The 19,367-nt window shown below is 44.7% G+C and overlaps 1 protein-coding gene across 1 annotated transcript in view; it reads right to left on the reverse strand.

Moving 5' to 3' along the window:
* DNAJC1 (DnaJ heat shock protein family (Hsp40) member C1) overlaps positions 1-19,367 on the reverse strand; it is a 102,442-nt gene that overhangs the window by 24,119 nt on the left and 58,956 nt on the right. The window contains exons 6-8 of the mRNA XM_069729549.1: positions 19,228-19,321; positions 14,610-14,700; positions 11,783-11,955 (exon numbers count right to left, since the gene is read on the reverse strand). Of these exons, the coding sequence (XP_069585650.1) occupies positions 11,783-11,955; positions 14,610-14,700; positions 19,228-19,321 (358 nt within the window). The remainder of the gene's footprint in view (positions 1-11,782; positions 11,956-14,609; positions 14,701-19,227; positions 19,322-19,367) is intronic.

Below are 19,367 nucleotides of genomic sequence, written 5' to 3' on the forward strand. Positions count from 1 at the left end.
CAGGAAAAAAAAGCACCAGACTCCGCGCAGGAAAAAAAAGCACCAGACTCCGCGCAGGAAAAAAAAAGCACCAGACTCCGCGCAGGAAAAAAAAAGCACCAGACTCCGCGCAGGAAAAAAAAGCACCAGACTCCGCAGAGGAAAAAAAAGCACCAGACTCCGCACAGGAAAAAAATGCACCAGACTCCGCACAGGAAAAAAATGCACCAGACTCCGCACAGGAAAAAAATGCACCAGACTCCGCACAGGAAAAAAATGCACCAGACTCCGCACAGGAAAAAAATGCACCAGACTCCGCACAGGAAAAAAATGCACCAGACTCCGCACAGGAAAAAAGCAGCAGATTCTGAGCAGGTGGATCAGGAGAGTCACACATTCCATAGAGTCCGAGTGCACAAACATTGCAGCATTCGCAGGCTGTAACCTTGGGCGCTGCAGAATAGCAGGACATATCCACATCTGTGTAGAAGGAGTGGAGGGACTTTATCACATACTTCTCTAAAAAAGAGCTCCAAGGCCACAAAATCCTTCAGATTTCAACATCTAATTCCTGGGACACACTTTGAAGGTTTTGTTCAAAGAGTATTTGATCTGGACTGTCTCACAGCTCACCATCATTAACCATTTACTCATCAGTCCCCGGGAGAAGTTAGGAGCAGCTTTAACTTATGAGGCGGCTATGGTTACAATGAAGAATGGGGTCGCTTCAGTCCCGGGAACAGGAGTTTTCATCGGAAAGACTTCATATTCTAGCAAATCCTTTATGAAATAGTATAAGAGGGAAAAAAACCACAAAACAGCCTGGAGAATACTGAGGGCAGATTCACACCGGCAGGATTTATACCCAAATGGGCACCGATCAGCAATATATGGTGACCAGCCGATCGGTGCAGATTTAGCATGCCCCATGCATGTACCGGGGAAAACGATCATTCGGTTCACGTATAATCCACAATATAAATACGTCCTGTTACTGCCAACGACGAGGACATTAAACTAGCAAAAAAAGGTTTGATCAGCTGACGGAGAAGCATCAGCCGATCGCTGCCATCTTTACATGGTGATTGGGGACGAAAAGTCTGCTCATCCGGCCGATCGGGTGACGAGTGCACTATATATGTATACATCTGAGCCTGACCTCGTAGGCTCGGACGCCGTATACACAGGCAAGTGACTGCAAAGAATCATGAGGGTGTCTGAAAGAACAAGTCTGTGATAAGTCACCGTACAGAAGCACTTTATGGGCCGCATTCATTAGTTTTTATTTGCACTTGTCCTTTGTCAAGTTTTTAGTGCTTTGCTTTTTTATTCTCTCTATATTTATCTTTCCATTTGAGCTTTTTTTTAAAGTTTATTTTACATTTTTCCATTATTTTTTATTTATTTATTTTTAAATGTATTTATTTATTTTTTAACTTGGGCAGAGTTTAGGTTTCCCAGACGTTTTGACCCCATTCGCAAAAAAAAAAATCCCACAATATTTGTTCCTATTGTACTCCTTCACCCTGGAGTGATTTTAAGTACGTCTAAATATTTTGAGCAAATCTTTGGGAACATTGCAAGTTTTTGATCTTAAAAGGATAGAGAAAATAAAAAAGGCATTTTTTATTTTGTGCAATATTCGAGAGCGCCATTTTTTTTTATGACATTAGCACAAAAACGGCAGCAAATAACACAAGACAAAAAAAAAGGACAAAAAAAAGCAAATGTTGAATTGAGCCCTTAAGCTACAAGTTTTTTAAAAATTAGATGAAGGAGGTTCTTTCAAGTTCGGAACAGAAGGTCTAAAATCCCCCAAAACACATTAAAGTGGGCCAAGCCGTTGCGTATGCGAGATCGATCGTGAGCCATTTCATTCTATAGCTGGGCTCATAAATGATCATGTTAATGAGGAATTTTATAACTATTCTGCTATGGATTTTCAAAGTAAACACATCAGTCTCATAAGGTCTAACAAATCTATTTAATATATGAAGTTTGTATTGGGAAAACTGGTGACAGATCTGCTTTAGGAATGAGTTGTAAGGATGAAGATGCCGCTGCGCTCCCCGGATTCTGCAGTGTGCGGTCAGTATGCGGTGAGCTCCGAGCTGGGACTCCCTGTAATGCACTTTTGCCATATGGCTTTAATAGCAAAACTACTGTGGATTTTTAATGGAAAGGGAAGTATATATTATATAACACAAGTCACTGCAACTGAACCATTTTACTACACACCCGAAAACAACCAAACTTTACAGTATCTAAAAAGTCCACAAGTGTGGCTGTGGAAATAGAATGAAATGCTACGGGGTTTTATATCTTTATAAATATCAAATTAAAATTGCATCAAAATTCAGAGATGAAAAAAAAAAAAATTCAGCAATTCTTTGCAGAATGTATTTTAAAGCAGTGGGAGCTGCTGTCTTATTATCATAGCCATGTAGAGGATTTGGACCTCTATATTAGTAAAAAAAAAAAAAAAAAAAATTCTGCTTTCTGCAGTCACCAGCAGAGGGCGCTCAGCGCACCATATACGGCTTTATTGAGTTTATGGGTATGTGCACACGTTGCGGATTTTGCTGCGGATCCGCAGCAGTTTTCCCTGACTTTACAGTACCATGTAAACCTATGGAAACAAAATCCGCAGTGCACATGCGGAAAAAAAAACGCGCGGAAAACGTAGCGTTGTTTATTCCGCAGCATGTCAATTCTTTGTGCGGATTCCGCAGCGGTTTACACCTGCTCCATAATAGGAATCCGCAGGTGGAATCCGCACAAAAAACGCATAAAAATGCGGTAAATCCGCCGTAATTCCGCAGTGCTGTTTACCTGTGGATTTACCAAAATCAGTAAGGAAAAATCCGCACAACTTCCGCAACGTGTGCACGTGGCCTAAAGGGAGCGCGTTAACAGAAAATGACCTATTTTTTTCAGATAATCGCACACACATTTAAAAATAAATGAAAAAAATTATATATCCCTATATACTCGAGTATAAGCCGACCTGAGTATAAGCCGACCCCCCTAATTTTGCCACAAAAAACTGGGAAAACTTATTGACTCGAGTATAAGCCTAGGGTGGGAAATGTAGCAGCTACTGGTAAATGTCAAAAATAAAAATACGGTAGATACCAATAAAAGTAAAACTAATTGAGACATCAGTAGGTTAAGTGTTTTTGATTATCCATATTGAATCAGGAGCCCCATATAATGCTCCATACAGTTCATGATGGGCCCCATACTGCTTAAAGGTTAATAAGGGCCCCATAAGATGCTCCATAGAGACAATTGCCCAATATAATGCTGCACAAACGATGATAATGGCCCCATACAGTGCTGCACAAACGTTGAATATGGCGCCATATAGTGCTGCACAAACGTTGTATATGGCCCCATATAGTGCTGCACAAATGTTGAATTCGGCCCCATAAGATGCTCCATAGAGATATTTGTCCCATATGCTGTTGTTACGATTAAAAAAAAAAAAAAAATGACATACTCCCCTCTCGTCGCTCAGGCCCCCGGCACTTGCAAGACTCACAGGTCCTCGTTCCGGCGCCACTCCGTCTTCCGCATCATGGGCTGAAAATTTCGGCTTATACTCGAGTATATACGGTACATATATAAAAATAATATATGGACATGCATACATATCAGTCAGCACAGCATATACATTTCCATTTGAACATGCGTGAGTGCACATTTTTCGCTCACCATACATGCTCCTGTACATCCAAAAAGCATAATATTCCTCAAATTACACAGAATATATTATAAAAAACTATCCGTGGTCCTAATATAATGATTATTGAAATCCGGTTTTTATTGTAAAACAAAAAAAAATTTTGATTAAAAAAATTGCAATTTCAACACTAGCAACTAAGCCTAATACCAGAATCCGTCTTTGTTCTGTAAAGAAGACTTTTCAGCAGTGTCATTACATCACAGACAGGATTACAATGAAAAGTACGGTAACACCTCTATATACAGAAGATAACAGCATCCATAATAAGCGATGTCACAGCTCACCTCCTCCTCCTGTACAATGACTGATACCTCTATACACAGTAGATAAAACAGGATCCACCATCCATAAGCGATGTCACAGCTCACCTCCTCCTCCTGTACAATGACAGATAACACCTCTATATACAGTAGATAACACAGGATCTACCATCCATAATAAGCGATGTCACAGCTCACCTCCTCCTCCTGTACAATGACCGATAACACCTCTATATACAGTAGATAACACAGGATCCTCCATTCACAATAGGTGATGTCACAGCTCACCTCCTCCTGTACAATCACCGATAACACCTCTATACACAGTAGATAACACAGCATCCACCATTCACAATAGGTGATGTCACAGCTCACCTCCTCCTCCTGTACAATGACCGATAACACCTCTGTATACAGTAGATAACACAGGATCCACCATTCACAATGGTGATGTCACAGCTCACCTCCTCCTCCTGTGCAATGACCGATAACACCTCTATATACAGTAGATAACACAGCATCCACCATTCACAATAGGTGATGTCACAGCTCACCTCCTCCTCCTCTACAATGACCGATAACACCTCTGTATACAGTGGATAACACAGGATCCACCATTCACAATGGTGATGTCACAGCTCACCTCCTCCTCCTGTGCAATGACCGATAACACCTCTATATACAGTAGATAACAGGATCCACCATTCACAATAGGTGATGTCACAGCTCACCTCCTCCCCCTCCTGTACAATGACTGATATCACCTCTATATACAGTAGGTAACAGGATCCACCATTCACAATAGGTGATGTCACAGCTCACCTCCTCCTCCTGTACAATGACTGATAACACCTCTATATACAGTAGATAACACAGGATCCACCATTCACAATAGGTGATGTCACAGCTCACCTCCTCCTCCTGTACAATGATTGATAATATCTCTATATACAGTAGGTAACACAGGATCCACCATTCACAATAGGTGATGTCACAGCTCACCTCCTCCTGTACAATGACTGATAACACCTCTATATACAGTAGATAACACAGGATCCACCATTCACAATAGGTGATGTCAGAGCTCACCTCCTCCTCCTGTACAATGACTGATAACACCTCTATATACAGTAGATAACACAGGATCCACCATTCACAATAGGTGATGTCACAGCTCACCTCCTCCTCCTGTACAATGACTGATAACACCTCTATATACAGTAGATAACACAGGATCCACCATTCACAATAGGTGATGTCACAGCTCACCTCCTCCTCCTGTACAATGACTGATAACACCTCTATATACAGTAGATAACACAGGATCCACCATTCACAATAGGTGATGTCACAGCTCACCTCCTCCTCCTGTACAATGATTGATAATATCTCTATATACAGTAGGTAACACAGGATCCACCATTCACAATAGGTGATGTCACAGCTCACCTCCTCCTGTACAATGACTGATAACACCTCTATATACAGTAGATAACACAGGATCCACCATTCACAATAGGTGATGTCAGAGCTCACCTCCTCCTCCTGTACAATGACTGATAACACCTCTATATACAGTAGATAACACAGGATCCACCATTCACAATAGGTGATGTCACAGCTCACCTCCTCCTCCTGTACAATGACTGATAACACCTCTATATACAGTAGATAACACAGGATCCACCATTCACAATAGGTGATGTCACAGCTCACCTCCTCCTCCTGTACAATGACTGATAACACCTCTATATACAGTAGGTAACACAGGATCCACCATTCACAATAGGTGATGTCACAGCTCACCTCCTCCTCCTGTACAATGACTGATAACACCTCTATATACAGTAGATAATACAGGATCCACCATTCACAATAGGTGATGTCACAGCTCACCTCCTCCTCCTGTACAATGACTGATAACACCTCTATATACAGTAAGCAGCACAGGATTTCACCATTCACTCATCCTTGCGCAGATTAAATCATGCCCAGAAAACACTTCTACTAATGTCAATAGGCCAGGAGCCATGACAAGCCAATCCTCTCCGTTGGAACAGGAAAAAGTGCCATCTTATCGTCTGTCACCTAATGGACTGAGACTTGTGATTGACAGCAGCGGTCAAGTGACTGGGTCAGATGTGCAGTTAAAGACAAGGAAACTTTTACTGGAGCTGAATAGCCCTTATAACACTTACCTGCCCCTTCACACGTTGCCTGTATAAAGCATGGCTGTGCTGACCTCATCCCCTACAACCAAGGTAAAACTGCTTTATGTGCACATACCAGCCTTATATGTCCAGGAACTACCACTGAATCTTGTGCTCTGTAACCTCACTAGAGTTGATGCAAATCGATTCATAGAGCCCCGGTCCATAGGGCATGTCTGTAATCCTGTCTCTTATCTGACGGCATCCCTGACGCCTCTTAATTAGCTGGCCTGGCGCAATGTTATGGCATGTGGCACATGTGATGTCATGCCAGGTCGGCTAATCAAATGCGGTTCTCAGGACTCCGATCCAGCGCACACAAATAACTGGACCTTGATTTGCACCCAAATCTACTTGTCACCCACGCTTTTTTGATTTTGTGATACTCTGCCAGCACTATAGGTGCTTGAACTTTCCTAAATTCCTAGCATGTATTGCTCCTGCAAGTGTCTACAGGCTTTCTGGTGTGAACTGAAGAAGCCTGGCTTTCTACTGTTCCTGTAGGTATTGTAGATGGGATTGTCCGAAAAGTTACAATATTTTATTTTAGGGAATGACCTTTGTCTTAAAAAGAAATGCTTTAAATACATTTGTAAAGCTGGAGTATCCGCTCTGTAATGTGCGCGTTCATCAGGGGAACCTGCTGATGACTGAGGTCCTCCGCACATGAGCCGGCATGTCTTACATATAAATAGTCATCATGTGGATTTACAAGTACGACTGTTATATAAACAGTAATAAGGAAAATTAAAAACAAAAAAAAAAAAGTGAACCCTCAGCAGAGGACATGCAGGAATTCGGCACAATCAGATAGTGATTGATGGAAGACAGAAGAGGGCTTGTATACGGTAAAGACGGTGCTGGAAGATCAAGGGAACAATCGGTAATATGAGCTTGACAAAAGGGCTAATCTTCAGAAAATAGTGAAAAAGAAGAGCAGGTTAGGGGGTCACTACAAAGCCGAAATTAAAGGAAGATGAGTGATATGCAAAAGGCCCCTTGTTTAAAGTCCTTATAGGAATGAAAATAATGACGCTAGACATTGGAAATCATCGCAAGACACCAAACAGATGAAAGCGTACAATAAAAGGGGCGATTCTGGGTCGCTGGGGGTTAACTTCATCGGGGAATGAAATCTGAACGTATTCACACACGCAGAATGAGACACAACCAGTTAGGAATAATGTCGGATTCAATTCCCTTTATTCAGGATCCAATAAACCAGAAATTGCATCTTTTTATTCCTTTAGTAGTAGTAAAAGGATCACCAAATCCAGAACAAAAAGTTCCCAGAAATTTCTCTATTCAAGGGGACATGTCGCCAGATCACAAGTGATCACTTTTTTTTTTTTTTTATTTCTGCTTCTCTCAAGTCATCAATTTTCTTTAAATCCGCCATATGGTTCCAGGTAAATGGGCTTTTTTTCATTTAAAGGTAATTTTTATGTGGCTCACAGGATCCTCTGGGGCGTGTCTTTAGGCTCCTCTGCATTATTACCCGTGAGAAACGTCCCTCCAGATAAAGGCCCATATCTCTGGAACCGTATGACAGACGGACAAAAAACAAAAAATACTCCGGAGCAGTGGGGATAAAATGAATAGCAAAAAAAAATGACCATCTTATGACACTTTTTTTTAATCACCTCTTTATCTCTTCTTACATTTAAGACTGAGCAATATATAAAGAATTATTTTTGGATTCAACGTGAAGAATTTCGGACTACAAAAAATGCGGATATTAAAAAAAAAAATAAATAAAAAAAAAAAAGGTGGCGATTCACTTTTAAGCCAACAAGATGGCTACAAATGTACGACGCTTCAGGTTTTAGTGTGAAAGATTAAGTAGTCCCGAAAAACAGAGAAAAAAAATGCAATTGGCATGGTAACCTGTCCTACCACAAAAGGAGATGAGCTCATTGTTAAAGTGATCCGTGCAATTAAGGAACCAAGCTCCTTCCTAAGGGAATAATAGAAATGTCTCAGCATAAGCCTTAATACGCCATCAGCGCAGAAGTGTCCCTCATCTCTCCTTCATTACAGAGAAGACTTAGGATTAAAAGTAAAGGGTTATTAAAGATGAAGAAAGTTTGCGGTGTCTGAATAAATTAGGGTCTTTCCCCAATTAGTGTGACCAGTCAAATATACCTGGAGAGGTTCTCTCTAATGTAGAGGTGAAACCGCCATTGAATAATAACTGCAATAATTACAGTTTGCAGAACTGGGACCTGAAAGTCGTGAGAAGTTGTTGGTATTTTAAATGTTTACAAGTTTGTAGATGAAAACATACAAAAGGGCAGAAGTAAGGCAGAGGCCAACGGAGCGGCCAGAGCGAGCGAGAGCCAACGGAGCGGCCAGAGCGAGCGAGAGCCAACGGGGCGGCCAGAGCGAGAGCCAACGGGGCGGCCAGAGCGAGCGAGAGCCAACGGGGCAGCCAGAGCGAGAGCCAACAGGGCGGCCAGAGCGAGCGAGAGCCAACGGGGCAGCCAGAGCGAGAGCCAACAGGGCGGCCAGAGCGAGCGAGAGCCAACGGGGCGGCCAGAGCGAGAGCCAACAGGGCGGCCAGAGCGAGCGAGAGCCAACGGAGCGGCCAGAGCGAGCGAGAGCCAACGGGGCGGCCAGAGAGAGAGAGCGAGAGCCAACGGGGCGGCCAGAGCGAGCGAGAGCCAACGGGGCGGCCAGAGCGAGAGAGAGCCAACGGGGCGGCCAGAGCGAGCGAGAGCCAACGGGGCGGCCAGAGCGAGAGCCAACAGGGCGGCCAGAGCGAGCGAGTGCCAACGGAGCGGCCAGAGCGAGCGAGAGCCAACAGGGCGGCCAGAGAGAGAGAGCGAGAGCCAACGGGGCGGCCAGAGCGAGCGAGAGCCAACGGGGCGGCCAGAGCGAGCGAGAGCCAACGGGGCGGCCAGAGCGAGCGAGAGCCAACGGGGCGGCCAGAGCGAGCGAGAGCCAACGGGGCGGCCAGAGCGAGCGAGAGCCAACGGGGCGGCCAGAGAGAGAGAGCGAGAGCCAACGGGGCGGCCAGAGAGAGAGAGCGAGAGCCAACGGGGCGGCCAGAGAGAGAGAGCGAGAGCCAACGGGGCGGCCAGAGAGAGAGAGCGAGAGCCAACGGGGCGGCCAGAGAGAGAGAGCGAGAGCCAACGGGGCGGCCAGAGAGAGAGAGCGAGAGCCAACGGGGCGGCCAGAGAGAGAGAGCGAGAGCCAACGGGGCGGCCAGAGAGAGAGAGCGAGAGCCAACGGGGCGGCCAGAGCGAGCGAGAGCCAACGGGGCGGCCAGAGCGAGCGAGAGCCAACGGGGCGGCCAGAGCGAGCGAGAGCCAACGGGGCGGCCAGAGCGAGCAAGAGCCAACGGGGCGGCCAGAGCGAGCAAGAGCCAACGGGGCGGCCAGAGCGAGCGAGAGCCAACGGGGCGGCCAGAGCGAGCGAGAGCCAACGGGGCGGCCAGAGCGAGCGAGAGCCAACGGGGCGGCCAGAGAGAGAGAGCGAGAGCCAACGGGGCGGCCAGAGAGAGAGAACGAGAGCCAACGGGGCGGCCAGAGAGAGAGAACGAGAGCCAACGGGCGGCCAGAGAGAGCGAGAGCCAACGGGGCGGCCAGAGAGAGAACGAGAGCCAACGGGGCTGTGCTCTGCTTTATGGCCGGCGCTGACACAGTCAGTGCGGGAAGCGGACGGCGGGGGATGTGACAGACATCGGAATGTAAGTATGTAGTGTTTTTTTTTTTTACTTTTACAATGGTAACCAGGGTAAATATCGGGTTACTAAGCGCGGCCCTGTGCTTAGTAACCCGATATTTACCCTGGTTACCCGGGGACTTCGGCATCGTTGAAGACAGTTTCAACGATACCGAAGTCTTTCCCCTGATCGTTGGTCGCTGGAGAGAGCTGTCTGTGTGACAGCTCCCCAGCGACCACACAACGACTTACCAACGATCACGGCCAGGTCGTATCGCTGGTCGTGATCGTTGGTAAGTCGTTTAGTGTAACGGTACCTTAAGTCTATAGAGACCAGCAGAGCAAAGTGTATGCATATAAATTGGGATCACCACATCAATATAGAAAATATACAAAAATATATTTATTTAAGGAACACCACACAAAAACATAAAAACATTTAAAACCCCCAATGTAACCTGGGGTGACGGGTCCATACAAATAACAGGTAAGTACCATAACAAAATGTGCAACACTGCACAGCAAATATACATAGAAATACATTGCAATAAGGGAGGACACAAACCCAATGTCCGTTACATATAGAGATAATGTACTATAGTATACTATGGCCCACAAACCTATACCCAAATAGATTAGCTCTGTGGGTAGCAAACAATATTTTTGCCCAATAAATGCAGCTCCACAAGGTGGTCTGCTCAAAAAATACCAAGCACCACTAATACACCAGGAGACGCATGCCCCAATCCTGTGATCTTACCCCATCTAGAAATTAGGCTTGCAGTAAGGCTTCTGGCAAAATGGGTTTGTGGGCTTAGTAAGCTGTGCGGTTGTAGAGACCCACACGTATCGACGCCTATAGCGTCGACCTTGAGGTTATTTGTAACGGACATTGGGTTTGTGTCCTCCCTTATTGCAATGTATTTCTATGTATATTTGCTGTGCAGTGTTGTACATTTTGTTATGGTACTTACCTGTTCTTTGTATGGACCAGTCACCCCAGGTTACATTGGGGGTTTTTAAATGTTTTTATGTTTTTGTGTGGTGTTCCTTAAATAAAGATATTTTTGTATATTTTCTATATTGATGTGGTGATCCCAATTTATATGCATACACTTTGCTCTGCTGGTCTCTATTGATTTACAGTATGCAGGTGGTGATCCCTTTAGGTTTCTTATACATGTAGATGGTGCCCACTCAGTGTTTTTCTGGATTGGTACCTTAAGTCTACAGCAAAGCCTGAGGAAATTTAAAGAACAATGGACAATAATGTGTCTTGCATTGTTCAACAAAACACTACATCAGCTTGTGTGCACTGGTTCCTTTTATTTACTAGGGCAGCACAGAAATACCCTGGGGTCTCCAACTAGCTACTTAAACATCAAGTAATATTTTAAAAACTCCCAGCTTCTTATAATCTGCAGTCAGGTGACAAATACACTTGATCGCTTCCTTAATGATCCGGGGAGAGCGATCATAAATCAGAAAGTGGCTGCACAGCTCTCCCTCCTCCCTGACATCCTGCAGTAGCAGACACTAACCGTGAGAGAACTGTGCAGCATCTCCTAACTACACATTTCTCCCTCTCAGCAATGATATGTAAGAGTGCTGCAGGAGAGGAAGCTGAACGCATTCTGGCAGGTGGAACTCTGTGATTTAGGCCTGAATGGCTTAAACGTGCAACCATGGCTGCAAGTCTCCAGACTTCCCTCCCATCAAGCAAATCTGGGATGTCATTTTTCAATAATTGCAAAGAGAGCTGCCAGCAGTGCATCTTGATTGCTTTGTGTAACAACTTCCCAGTTCCAATTCTAGATTTACTGCCACTCAGAGGAGGGATTACAAAAGTAGAGAGTTTCTTTTTATGTAGCCACATGTTATACACAGATTGTAACATTATGCCATTTAGTTTCTTGTACCTTCTTTTTCTGTGTTTTATTCCGATTTTCCAGCCAGTCGTCCATTTGCTCCTCAATGTCCTCAATGCTGACTCCCTGATCGTACGACGGAATGAAAGCACCAAAATTAGAATCGGTAGCTGAATACACAGGAAATTCAGATTTCGGCTTTTTCACTTTTGGTTTCTTCTCTTCTGCAAACGAAGCAAATGAAAGAAATCATTCAACTACTTCTATTTAAAGCACCGGTTTCACCTCAAAACAGACTCTACTGGACTCACATCTGCATTGTGGCTTCAGTTTTAAAGTTGAAAATTGCCATATTCGTATGTCGGACAATACCGACACCTGACAGATCCCAGGGAAGATTGGGGGAGACGGTTCTTACAATTATAGCACTTTTCTGTTGCACAAGTTTTGATAAATCTTCCGGTTAGAACCTATTTTTATAGTTCAAAGTTTAGAATTAGCGACTTGAATTATGTGAGCTATTAAAGGGGTTGTACGGAGTTTTGAAATGATCCCCAATTTATAAAATAGGGAATAACGTCCCCATTGCGGAGGTTATACTTGCTGGGACCTCACCAATGCAGAATGGGGCTGTTATTGATCACGCACAACTCCGCTCCAATCCATTTGTAACGGAAGTGCTGAAGACCAGCTGAAAGTTGCGCTTCTCCAGTGCTTCCATAAAGAATAAATGGAGCGAAGGTGGGCCGCATGATTGACAATGGAGTGAAGGTGTGCCGCATGATTGACAATAAAGCGAAGGTGTGCCGCATGATTGACAATGGAGCGCCCCATGACTGACAATGGAGCGAAGGAGCGTCGCATGATTGACAAAGGAGCGAAGGTGTGCCGCATGATTGACAATGGAGCGCCGCATGATTGACAATGGAGCGAAGGTGCGCCGCATGACTGACAATGGAGCGAAGGAGCGCCGCATGATTGACAATGGAGCGAAGGTGCGCCGCATGATTGACAATGGAGCAAAGGTGTGCCGCATGATCAGACAATGGAGCGAAGGTGTGCCGCATGATTGACAATGGAGTGAAGGTGTGCCGCATGATTGACAATGGAGCACCGCATGATTGACAATGGAGCGAAGGTGCGGCGCATGATTGACAATGGAGCGCCGCATGATTGACAATGGAGCGAAGGTGCGCCGCGTAATTGACAATGGAGCGAAGGTGCGCCGCATGATTGACAATGGAGCAAAGGTGTGCCGCATGATCAGACAATGGAGCAAAGGTGTGCCGCATGATTGACAATGGAGCGAAGGTGTGCCGCATGATTGACAATGGAGCGCCGCATGACTGACAATGGAGCGAAGGAGCGCCGCATGATTGACAAAGGAGCGAAGGTGTGCTGCATGATTGACAATGGAGCGAAGGTGGGCCGCATGATTGACAATGGAGTGAAGGAGCGCCGCATGATTGACAAAGGAGCGAAGGTGTGCCGCATGATTGACAATGGAGCGAAGGTGTGCCGCATGATTGACAAAGGAGCGAAGGTGTGCCGCATGATTAACAATGGAGTGAAGGTGTACCGCATGATTAACAATGGAGCGAAGGTGGGCCGCATGATTGACAATGGAGTGAAGGAGCGCGGCATGAATGACAAAGGAGCGAAGGTGTACCGCATGATTAACAATGGAGCGAAGGTGCGCCGCATGATTGACAATGGAGCGAAGGTGTGCCGCATGATTAACAATGGAGTGAAGGAGCGCGGCATGAATGACAAAGGAGCGAAGGTGTACCGCATGATTAACAATGGAGCGAAGGTGCGCCGCATGATTGACAATGGAGCGAAGGTGTGCCGCATGATTAACAATGGAGTGAAGGAGCGCCGCATGATTGACAATGGAGCGAAGGTGGGCCGCATGATTGACAATGGAGTGAAGGAGCGCGGCATGAATGACAAAGGAGCGAAGGTGTACCGCATGATTAACAATGGAGCGAAGGTGCGCCGCATGATTGACAATGGAGCGAAGGTGTGCCGCATGATTAACAATGGAGTGAAGGAGCGCCGCATGATTGACAATGGAGCGAAGGTGGGCCGCATGATTGACAATGGAGTGAAGGAGCGCGGCATGAATGACAAAGGAGCGAAGGTGTACCGCATGATTAACAATGGAGCGAAGGTGCGCCGCATGATTGACAATGGAGCGAAGGTGTGCCGCATGATTAACAATGGAGTGAAGGAGCGCCGCATGATTGACAATGGAGCGAAGGTGGGCCGCATGATTGACAATGGAGTGAAGGAGCGCGGCATGAATGACAAAGGAGCGAAGGTGGGCCGCATGATTAACAATGGAGCGAAGGTGCGCCGCATGATTGACAATGGAGCGAAGGTGTGCCGCATGACTGACAATGGAGCAGAAGTGTGCCGCATGATTGACAATGGGATGCAATACCATACACAGCCTGGAGAGGCGCCATTTTTTTTTAGAAGACAAAAGCAAAACTTTTTTTTTTGTCTTTTTTAATATTGGACAATACTATAAAGAAACTTGGAGTCAGTGTGAGGAGCATTAATCTGGCCATATAGATTAGGTATCAGACAGCAGTCTTCTCCTGATCCCCTCCATACATGCGTGCACTTGGTTGTTCCTACCGGGAACACACACAAATTCGGCTGAACAGAGTAAAGTCGCCCATTCACAAACTCGTCATCCAAACCTGCCGATCTTGGCCGACCATTTAATGTGCTTCCCGACACTTCCTGACAAATGATGGTCCTTTAGTTTGGCACGGAGATCAGTTGATGCCAGGGCGGTTCAGCCGGCAGCTCCCTCGGCCGTCGCTCCCATACCCATTATATATAACAATGCTGAGAACCTACTCACTTATAATGGATTCCAGCTCGGCTTGGGCTGCGGCCTCCTCTTTTTCCTGCCGTTTCTTCTCGTGGTACTCCAGATAAAACTGCTTGGCATCCTGTATAATTATTTGATTTAAAGTACATAAATATCAGAGTCTGGACACTTGGTAAAACGCCTTCCCTCCCTCTACTAACATCCCGAATATAATCCATTGCTCTTCTGATCAGGAACATTTCCCACTTCATAGTGACAGGGGGGAGAACGCACCTTTTTCAATATCTTTCAAGTAAGAAATTCGCATCCGCTTCGCTTACGGACACTTACAGCGAGGCCTGTAGACGTCTCCTGGCTGACTACGACCCTCAGTAGTGGTGTGCATGTCTGACTATCGCTCCCACTCACTTTTATGGGAGTGAAGAGGATGGCAGCCGCTCCATCAGTCTCATTTATGTATTTAGTGGTGATAGATTGGAAAGTTACTTGCACAATGGGAGAATCTAGACTGCAATTTTTGCTACGAAACGATGGCCAACGTATGCCTAAATCTGCACGTGTTTATCGCGGATTTTGTTACGGATTTGCTGCAGATTTCAACACTTTGCAATACAAAAAAAAAAAAAAACATGAAATGAGCCAAGGGTTTTACCCAATCACATATTATACACTATCCACTGGAGAGAGCATCACTTGATGATCCTTGGGACTCTCAGTGGTCCCGGGCTCAGAGCTTAAAACTGGGCGGCAAAAATGCCCTGCGGGAAAGGAGCGGTTGTGGTCATCCGTGCCATAAAGAATGAATGAAGCAGTAGCAATTCTGTCAGATTGCAATCATTTTCAGGAAGAAACTGAGTATTAACACAAATTCTTTGTTATTATTATCTTCATTTAATTGGTCTTACACTGTGTTCCAAATTATTATGCAAATTGGATTTAAGTGTCATAAAGATTTAATTGTTTTTTAAATAAACTTGTAGATGGTATTGTGTCTCAGGGCTCAATAGATAACTGAAATCAATCTTAAACACATGTGATAATTAGTTTTCCAGGTGATTCTAATTAAAGGAAAACTACTTAAAAATGATGTTCCACATTATTAAGCAGGCCAAAGGTTTCAAGCAATATGAGAAATAAAAAGGATCTCTCTGCTGCTGAAAAGCGTTAAATAGTGCAATGCCTTGGACAAGGTATGAAAAAATTAGATACTTCACAAAAACTTTGTGATCATCATACTGTGAAGAGATTTGTGACTGAAACAGAGCAGACAGAGTTCATGCAGATAAAGGCATAATGAGGAAGGTTTCTGCCAGACAAATTCATTGAATTAAGAGAGCAGCTGCCAAAATACCATTACAAAGCAGCAAACAGTTATTTGAAGCTGCAGGTACCTCTGGAGTCCCTTGAACCTCAAGGTGCATGATCCTTCAAAGGCTTGCTGTGGTGCATAAACCTAATATTCGACCATCCCTAAACAGTGTTCATGAGCAGAAACGGTTGCAGTGGGCCCAGACATACATGAAGACTAATTTTCAAACAGTCTTTTTTACTGATGGGTGTCGAGCAACCCTGGATGGTCCAGATGGATGGAGAAGTGGATGATTAGTGGATGGCCACCATGTCGCAACAAGGCTGCGACGTCAGCAAGGAGGTGGAGAAATCATGTTTTGGGCCGGAATCATGGGGAAACAGCTGGTAGGGCCCTTTAAGGTTCCTGAAGATGTGATAGTGACCTCTGTAAAGTAAATAGCGATTCTGACTGACAACTTTCTTCCATGGTCTAAAAGCAGAAACGTGCCTTCAGGAGCAAAATCATCTTCATGCTGACAATGCACCATCTCATGCTGCAAAGAAACCTCTGAGTCATTGGCTGCTATGGGCATAAAAGGAGATAAACTCATGGTGTGGCCACCATCTTCCCCTGACCTCAACCCTATAGAAAACCTTTGGAGTATCATCCAGCACAAGATCTATGAGGGTGGGAGGCAGCTCACATCAAAACAGCGGCTCTGGGAAGCTATTCTGACTTCAAGCAAAGACGTACAAGCAGAAACTCTCCAAAAACTCAAGAATGCAAGAATTGTGAAGGTGATATCAAAGAAAGATTCCTATGTTAACATGTAACTTGGCCTGTTAGGATGTTTTGGAGTTAAATAGCTTTTTTGTTCAGTGAATGTGACCTCCTAATGCTGCAAATTCCACAAATGAGCATTTTCAGTTCTTTAAATCATATCAAATGTTTAGAAATTCTACTGTGCCTAATAATTTGGAACAGTGCATTTTGAGTTTTTATTCATTTTGGAGATTATGCTGTTATCATTGGGAGGTTTCTTCAATAAAATTCGATGTATACTCTAACGGGTGATGACTTATTAGACTGACTGTCATTTGCACCGACCATTTAGGAAAATCCGAGAAAAATGTCATCTGCATAATAATTTGGAACATAGTGTAAATGAAAAAACACAAAAAGAATTGTCCTAAAGCCAAATTGGATATAATCCCACACCAAACATAAAAAAGGGGTGGACAAAAGTATTGGCACTGTTCGAAAAATAATGTGATGCTTCTCTTATTTGTGTAATTAACAGCACCTGTAACTCACCTGTGGCACCTAACAGGTTTTGGCAATAACTAAATCACACTTGCAGCCAGTTGACATGGATTAAAGTTGACTCAACCTCTGTCCTGTGTCCTTGTGTGTACCACATTGAGCACGGAGAAAAGAAAGACCAAAGAACTGTCTGATGACTTGAGAAACCAAATTGTGAGGAAGCATGAGCAATCTCGAGGCTACAAGTCCATCTCCAAAGACCTGAATGTTCCTGTGTCTACCGTGCACAGTGTCATCAAGAAGTTTAAAGCCCATGGCACTGTGGCTAACCTCCCTAGATGTGGACGGAAAAGAAAAATTGACAAGAGATTTCAACGCAAGATTGTGCGGATGATGGATAAAGAACCTCGACTAACATCCAAACAAGTTCAAGCTGCCCTGCAGTCCGAGGGTACAACAGTGTCAACCCGTACTATCCGTCGCCGTCTGAATGAAAAGGGACTGTATGGTAGGAGACCCAGGAAGACCCCACTTCTTACCCCGAGACATAAAAAAGCCAGGCTGGAGTTTGCCAAAACTTACCTGAAAAAGCCTAAAATGTTTTGGAAGAATGTTCTCTGGTCAGATGAGACAAAAGTAGAGCTTTTTGGGCAAAGGCATCAACAGAGTTTACAGGAGAAAAAAAGAGGCATTCAAAGAAAAGAACACGGTCCCTACAGTCAAACATGGCGGAGGTTTCCTGATGTTTTGGGGTTGCTTTGCTGCCTCTGGCACTGGACTGCTTGACCGTGTGCATGGCATTATGAAGTCTGAAAACTGCCAACAAATTTTGCAGCATAATGTAGGGCCCAGTGTGAGAAAGCTGGGTCTCCCTCAGAGGTCATGGGTCTTCCAAGCAGGACAATGACCCAAAACACACTTCACAAAGCACTAGAAAATGGTTTGAGAGAAAGCACTGGAGACTTCTAAGGTGGCCAGCAATGAGCCCAGACCTGAATCCCATAGAACACCTGTGGAGAGATCTAAAAATGGCAGTTTGGAGAAGGCATCCTTCAAATATCAGGGACCTGGAGCAGTTTGCCAAAGAAGAATGGTCTAAAATTCCAGCAGAGCATTGTAACAAACTCATTGATGGTTACCGGAAGCGGTTGGTCGCAGTTATTTTGGCTAAAGGTTGAGCAACCAAGTATTAGGCTGAGGGTGCCAATACTTTTGTCTGGCCCATTTTTGGAGTTTTGTGTGAAATGATCAATGTTTTGCTTCATTCTCTTTTGTGTTTTTTTATTTTTTTATTTAAGACAATTTAAATGAAGATAACACCAAAGAATTTATGATTGCAATCATTTTCAGGAAGAAAGTGAGTATTATCTGACTGAATTGCAGGGGTGTCAATACTTTTGGCCACAACTGTATATATCCAACAGGGGGCTTCATAGCCCCATTCTTGGGGTCAGTGGGGGTCCCAGTCCTATCCTATCAGAGTTCAATGCACACTTCTCTTTCCCAGATTTCATGCATAAACACCTCCAAGGGTGAAAAAAAAAAAAAAAAATGCAATAACTTATTAGATAAGTATTTGGACGCAAACACACATTGTGCGTAAAATTCCCATGTAACATGTGAAAGGATAGAAGGAGTTCTCTTCCATCCGTATGGTGACATTGCCGAGTGTCCGCCGTCAGCTCGATAGCAGACGCCTGCCTTTTCACATCAGGATCAGTGACGCTGGCATCAGCCGCCACTAACAGATCCCATCAGGAATAGCACGGCTGCTGTCTATATCTGGACAACCCGTCATTACCTGTATTATAGCACGGCATCATCGGTATTCCTGTATGAAGGATATAACTAGGAGGATGACACCTGCCAAACTGCCCGGAACGTAATGCATGTAATTCACAACAGAATTGGCGCTTTAGAAGATGGAAAAATGGATCTAGGAAACCCCGCGCTGGAAACATCAACCTCCAAGAACGCAAAATGGTAACGTGGACTAACGCCCACCCGAAATCAGCTTGTTCCACCTTCACATTAGAGAGGGTGTAAAGGCAGGCATTAGTGAGCGAGCACTCTCTGCACTGGAGGGACGCTTACCTGGAAGAGCTGAGGCAGTGATCTGACCGTCAGATAAAACCACAGTCCAAGCTTGAATGGAAGCAAATCCCGCCATTGAGGTTTTTCGAAAGATCTTTAAAGGGAAAAAGAAAACAAACAAACAAACTAAGAATTTGCAG

Source organism: Ranitomeya imitator, chromosome 6 (genome assembly GCF_032444005.1).
Source record: "Ranitomeya imitator isolate aRanImi1 chromosome 6, aRanImi1.pri, whole genome shotgun sequence".
In the NCBI taxonomy this organism is placed as follows: domain Eukaryota; kingdom Metazoa; phylum Chordata; class Amphibia; order Anura; family Dendrobatidae; genus Ranitomeya; species Ranitomeya imitator.